Source organism: Bidens hawaiensis, unplaced genomic scaffold (assembly GCF_021521415.1).
Source record: "Bidens hawaiensis isolate Kalapana, Puna unplaced genomic scaffold, B.hawaiensis_p1.1 tig00005637_1, whole genome shotgun sequence".
Lineage (NCBI taxonomy): Eukaryota > Viridiplantae > Streptophyta > Magnoliopsida > Asterales > Asteraceae > Bidens > Bidens hawaiensis.
The window spans coordinates 790,868-797,058 of NW_027491366.1; the positions used below are offsets into that span (position 1 = coordinate 790,868).

Genomic DNA, 6,191 nt, shown 5'->3' on the forward strand with positions numbered 1-6,191 from the left:
ATGTGTAAATTTAATATTGATGTGATGATAAGGCTAATAAGGAATGTTTTAAATCTTAATTAAAATTGTATTTTAAATAATAAATTTAATTAGAAATTACATGAGTGTGCCATTTGTCAAAATATTAGGCCAACTAAGGGGTTTGTGATCCAACAAACATTTTTGTTTATTATAATAGTAGATGTAGTAATGGTATTGATAGTTGGTATTTGATACATACATTGGTGATGGCCGGATGGTTTTGTTGTAGGGGAAACTGTTTGTACTGGTTTACAACCCAGGTTTGAATCCCTGATTCTACAAATGATAGCTTCAATTTTTTTAATTGTGTTTTTGTGTATGGCAGAAGTCTTTCAACATTAACTTTGGCGTGGACATGTAGTTTTAATGTTAAATGAAACCGATCGAATTTGTGTATAATTACTGCATTTAGTTTTAGTATCGATATGGTAATGAAAACTGACCGGATACAAATTTTGTTTTTATTTTTGTTTCTGGTATCGTAACGAACGTGACGGAGGTTGACCAAATCTGTGTAGACTCATCGTCTTAACGATCAACAACGCTCGGGTTTTACTAAAGCCCGAGCTTTACTAACCGACGCCACCTCATTCGTCCATCTCAGCTTTTAAATTATTTTTATTTTATTTTTTGTTTTTGTTCTGATGCCATTACGCACATAACCAAAACTGACCAAATTCGTGTCGACTTACCGCCTCAAAGCCATGGGCGAATCTTCATTGGGGCCAGGGGTGGCCCGGGCCCCTTCCTGTTTTTTTGCGCAGTAGTGTAAATTTACCCGTTTTCGGCCAAAAAATTTATACGTAGTGTAAGTTTAGCCTTTTTTTGGCCTAAAATTTGAGTCCGGCCCCCTCGTTTGTGAAAATTTGTATACATTTTGAGCTCGGCCCTCCCGATGCCTCAGTCCAAGCTACGCCACTGTCAAAGACGGGACCTACAATGCTTGGGTTTTACCAACGGTCGAGTTGCGCAAAGCGCCGTGTAAAACACTAGTTATATTATAGTATATGAATAATATATGCATTTAAAATAAACATATAAAAATATATAAGGTTGTGTCGGGTACAATCGGGTACATAATCGGGTAAATTTGTCAATGTTATCGCATAATCGGTTCAGATAATAACCCCAAACCATCTCAAACCCACGAAAAATCTCAAAACTAATTACAAACCCTAATGAGTCGGGTATTACCCGTTCCAATTGTATTGGGTTTCAAGTTTTCCCATTGAGTTCAAGTCTCACTGTCATCCCTAGACAATCATGACTTAAGGCTTAATATTTTGTTCTACGCTTGTGATTATGTTTTCGGTAATTCATATCATAATCCTTGAAAAATAGCATCAAATATTGTTATATCCTTATGTAAAGCGTTTGTGGTTCTTTTGTGAGAAAAGTAGCATGAATTGTTTATGCATACAAAAACTCAATTCAATTTTCGAGTGCTAAAGTTGAAAACCAAGCAATAAAATTAATAACATGAAATTGAATATGTGAATCAAACTTACGTAGTTTGACTCACCATTATACTCCGTAATAGGTTAATTAACACACTATTATATATACACGTGCAACAAACCTTGTTACCATTACGAATCGGAATGTGAAGTTGGGTGGCGTTAATGTTGCGATGGGTTGCGCGCACCCTTGTATACACGTGTCTAAAAAAATAATTACAAGGATGAATCAAACATAAGAATTTAAACCCAACATTAAAATGAGTTCAGCATACTGAACATATGAATCAAAATTAATTACAACACCGAACCGAATCAAACATTAAACATTTGATCAAAAACAAAAAGTTCGGGGGTACCGTTGCGATGCCATTGCAATGGGTGGGAACATTATAGGAGAAAACAGAAACCCGAAATTTCACACAGAAATTGGTTTTGAATTAGTGACATAGTAAATTCAAGTTACGATAATATAGTTATTCATTTAATGTTCTTGCCTCCTGTTACGATTTCAAGTGGTTGGAAAATGCTTAGGCCGTTCTAACCATTTTAGGTATGACATTGTGCACTAATCGAATGTTATAAACATGAGGAAACAAGTTCATACTATATTATCATGGGATCGAAATCTAAGAGGAAACAGAGAATCAAAATACCAAATTTTGGTCATGCAATCACGGTAGCAGTTGTAACATTGGCCATTAATAACGGCCAAACCAAATATTTGAGATTTTGGAATTGTTGTTTCTCGCGAGGAAGAAGAAGTCCTCGCACCGGGTTAAGTTGAGTTGACATGGTCCAGGACTAATTTTCTTTAATCAAATTCGAATACGTTTTAAATTGAAAATATTATTTTATTTTATTTAAATTGATTTTTGCATTTATATGTGAAATTCTTTTTTAACTTTTAATAAACTTAATTTCTATATATATGTTCAAATTTTTTGGCAGAAACTTGTTTTCAACTTTGCAAATTATTCAATTTGAGGTGAGCTAGGCATCCCAATATTTCATTTAAAAATGAGCATGTCTTGGGTTCAAGTTTTACATGTGATAAATTAGGGGTTTCGGGTTGATTCACGAGGTCTTCTCATCTACGGTGGGTTTCCTCCTAAGGGTGGTCTCCAGCTCGGGAGTCATGGGGCGGACTAATGTACGAGCTTCTTTTTGGGGACGTGCCAGCCTAGCGTCAACGGTTCCATACTCGGGCAATAGAGACGAGCGGGTGGACTATTAGCCAGTCAGTGATCCAAATTACCGTTCAAAAGACAAATGTACAATCAACAAGCCATATGTATTCAAACTGAAGTTTGTAGAACAAAACCAATTCTTCATATGGCCATAAAGTAGTTCATAAATTTAAGTAAACACAGGTTAACCATTTACAATTTTCTATCAGCGAGATGAACAAGATCTGAACTCAAGTTCTACAAACTATTAAAGCTTTGCATCGCCTAAAAGTCGAGCATTTCATGTCTTTTGCTTTCCCTACATCATTCCCGTTTCTGCAAACTAAAACCGACGACGGAATCCAACACAAATAGGATTTAGGATAAGATCACAAACTTATTAATAAATAATAAACGAATTATTATATAAAAATCTCCTCCAAGCCACCTCATGAGATAATGAGATTACCGAACTTCCCTTATTCAAATATCGCTTCGTTTAGTAAGTGCATCATCTTGATCATCATGAAATCCGCATGTATCTTCATCAACACCACTATTTTCCAAAGAACTCAACTACAATCATCCGGAAGTTGAAGACTACGCATAGAACTCAAACTATTAACCGAAGAAGAAGATTCTTCCCATGTGTTAACATCATTATAAAACTGAATAAACGGATTTGAATGAATAACATCTGGACCACACTCTAACTTTTGAGGAATGAAACACTTTAACTCTTCAGGCGGTGTACCTAACATATCCTTCTCACGGTCAACACGAAAGTCAACCGTTTGGGACTTGTAATCATGATTTTCCACTTTGTTGGATGCAATTGATTTTCCATACTTGTTAAGCAAATGTAAAAGGAATGATAGAATCTGCTTCTTTTGTTGTTTGTTGGTTCCCTCATCAAGTTGTGCTATAAGTTTTTTGATGGATCTTTGTTCAATTAAAAGAGCTTTTGAAGATGTAATTTTAAGCTTTTGAGCAGCTATTTGAATCCGCTCGTTTTCATATTCTTTTTCTAGATGGTTTCCAGTTCGGTATCCGTCAAGTAATGATCTAATAGCTTTCCCTGCCTCTTCTTCTGACGGGTTTAAGCTAAACTCGACTACCCTAAGCTTCCCCATAATCTTAGAGATCTGCAGGCAACACTATTTATCAACTTTCTAGCACATGAAAGTGAAGCATTGCTAAGTTATATTATTATTATTGTATATCACCTAAATAAACTAACCTTTGATGCAAGCATCACCGGAACCATATTTTGGATACGGCTCAAACTCTGTTCCAATAAGTTCTTTGATCTTTTACATCTCGACAAAACTGTATTTCCTGTTAGTGCCTTGACATGTTCAAAATAAACCAAGATCAAGAATTCTAATATTTGCAAGATAATGAAAATTAAAAACATTTCATATGCATCAAATCCCAATTCACATATGAACATATAATCTTTTTTAACACACATACCATGTAGAGCTTACTCGACTGACAGCAATCCCGAATCAACAATTTGGCTTTATCAATGCCACAAATTAATAAGCAAAGCGACTCGATCCCAGATGAGCATCGAGGCTTTGCAGATTCGATTTCTGGGATTATTTTATCAACCCGATCCACCAATTTAATTAACTCTATGCACATGATACTATGCACCTAATCTCACCAATATATTATAAAACAAATGAGCTCAATGGTTGATAATAAATTGGAAAATTATAAAACTAATAACAGTTAGAAACAAATCAAAACCTTGATGTCACATATTGATGGTAATTTCTCCACAGCTTCTGTAACATCTGTCCCCATTAGTGGAAAAGTATTATCTAATTCTGCAAAAAGGTTGATTTTTTTTTACCAACTTTGTCTCTTTTTTGTAAAATCATGGTTTTCTTACGAAGATGCAAAAAAATATATAAAAAAACAATACAGCTAGCATAAAATATTAGTTTTTGATAAATTGTAGGAATGTAAATCTAACAGATTAGCATATTTAGCACTAAGAGTCGTTAAAAATTTTTGGGTTAAGGCGAAAAAAATTTTGCACCTTAAGTAAAAGGATGTTTTATTGGGTTTAAACAATTAAATTTGTAAATGTTATGATTTGGATTCTGCAAATTTTTACTTATTTATTTATTTTTTATAAAAATAGGCTTAAATAAATTGAGTAATTACATTAAAAATACACAATTTTTTCCATATAAATATATAGGGAAAAGTTAACGTACAAATAAAATTAATGTACTAATTGTGAGAATCAAGTAGAATAATTATATATACAAGTAGAGTAATTACATAACTAATTACTGTACTTGTATATATAATTATTCTACTTGATTCTCACAATTAACACGTTAATTTTATTTGTATTTGATCCAAACCCTAAATATATATATATATAACTTTTATTTAAAAAAGGTTTCGAGTCTATCGGGTGATGAGCAAGACCATTGACCATGGGGCAATAAAGATTAAACATTTAAACATACCTGTAGATTGTGATCACCAAGTTCACTGTGCTTAGCTGAATACACCAAATAACCAGAAATCCCTAATTGATAAAAAAAAAAAAAAAAAAAAGACAACAGCCTAATTCATAATTAATTGTACCTAAAATGTTAAGTGCTCAATATTAAAGAAACCCATCTTTGAAATAGGAATCAAGCCTCTTTTTTAAAAAAGAATATTATAACACCTGAAAAAGTTCAAAAAAAATTTTGTGGGTATCTTGTTTGTTTCATAAATAATCAAGAAATGGTACACAAGAAGCTTTCTTGATCATTTTACATAGGGCAAACTCACATGGTCAAAGCCAAAAATAATATGAAGTATTGATGAATATGGCACCAATTTGTTGTTGGCCAAAGCCAAAAAGAAATTTGGAGTGTATTTAGAGGAAATTCATATTTCTTTTCATATCCTTTACTCAAAACACATATGACCATTTATAGGTTTAATGGAAATAACAAGGAAACCATAAAATAAAGGAAGCACTAAACCTTCCCAACATCACTAATAGTGGAAAACTACCCACTATTACTAATGAATGGAAAATAGTAATTGATGGAAAACTAGTAAACAATGCATAAGGAAATGATGACGAGTAATGGCACATAGGTGACGATGCATGGGCTTACGTCGCACATATAACTATATAAGGGGCTACCATCAAAAGTTTATGTCTCCAGAAATCAGTTTATTATTAATTTTTTTTGGGCTTTATTATTGGTCCCTTAACTGCAGGCTTTCACCTTGCCTTGTTGCAAAGGCCTAAAGCTAGGCGCACAAATTGCACAATTCATCTACTGCTTGAAGGCATAAAGCTAAAGCCTACCGAGTTGATTTATCTCTAAAACGTTACCATTTTTCATCTTCATGTTTTTAGTTTCAATTACATCTCTTATACTATACTTCTTTTAACCCTTATAATTTTCTAATAATATTCATTTGTTTTTATTTTTCTCATATGCGTTTGTTAATTTCAGTTTTAATGAAAACTAGTTAATAAACCCGCCACGTTACGGTGGCTACGATACAT

At 33.3% G+C, this 6,191-nt stretch overlaps 1 protein-coding gene across 1 annotated transcript; it reads right to left on the reverse strand.

Moving 5' to 3' along the window:
* Positions 1 to 2,818: 2,818 nt before the first annotated feature.
* LOC143630277 (U-box domain-containing protein 7-like) lies at positions 2,819 to 4,565 on the reverse strand. Its single transcript, XM_077099337.1, has 4 exons — positions 4,406 to 4,565; positions 4,124 to 4,309; positions 3,888 to 3,995; positions 2,819 to 3,792 (listed from the first exon to the last, which is right to left on the reverse strand). Exons 1-4 carry the CDS (start codon positions 4,460 to 4,462, stop codon positions 3,220 to 3,222), a joined length of 924 nt encoding a protein of 307 aa, XP_076955452.1. The 5' UTR covers positions 4,463 to 4,565; the 3' UTR covers positions 2,819 to 3,219.
* Positions 4,566 to 6,191: the final 1,626 nt, after the last annotated feature.

Bases quoted from the DNA above. Each gene is read 5' to 3' on its own strand.
- LOC143630277 (XM_077099337.1), bottom strand. From the start codon at position 4,462: ATGGGGACAGATGTTACAGAAGCTGTGGAGAAATTACCATCAATATGT. The intron at 3,996-4,123 runs GTATGTGTGTTA...GAACATGTCAAG, and splicing joins AGTCGAGTAAGCTCTACATG to GCACTAACAGGAAATACAGT. The intron at 3,793-3,887 runs GTTAGTTTATTT...TGTTGCCTGCAG, and splicing joins CGGTGATGCTTGCATCAAAG to ATCTCTAAGATTATGGGGAA.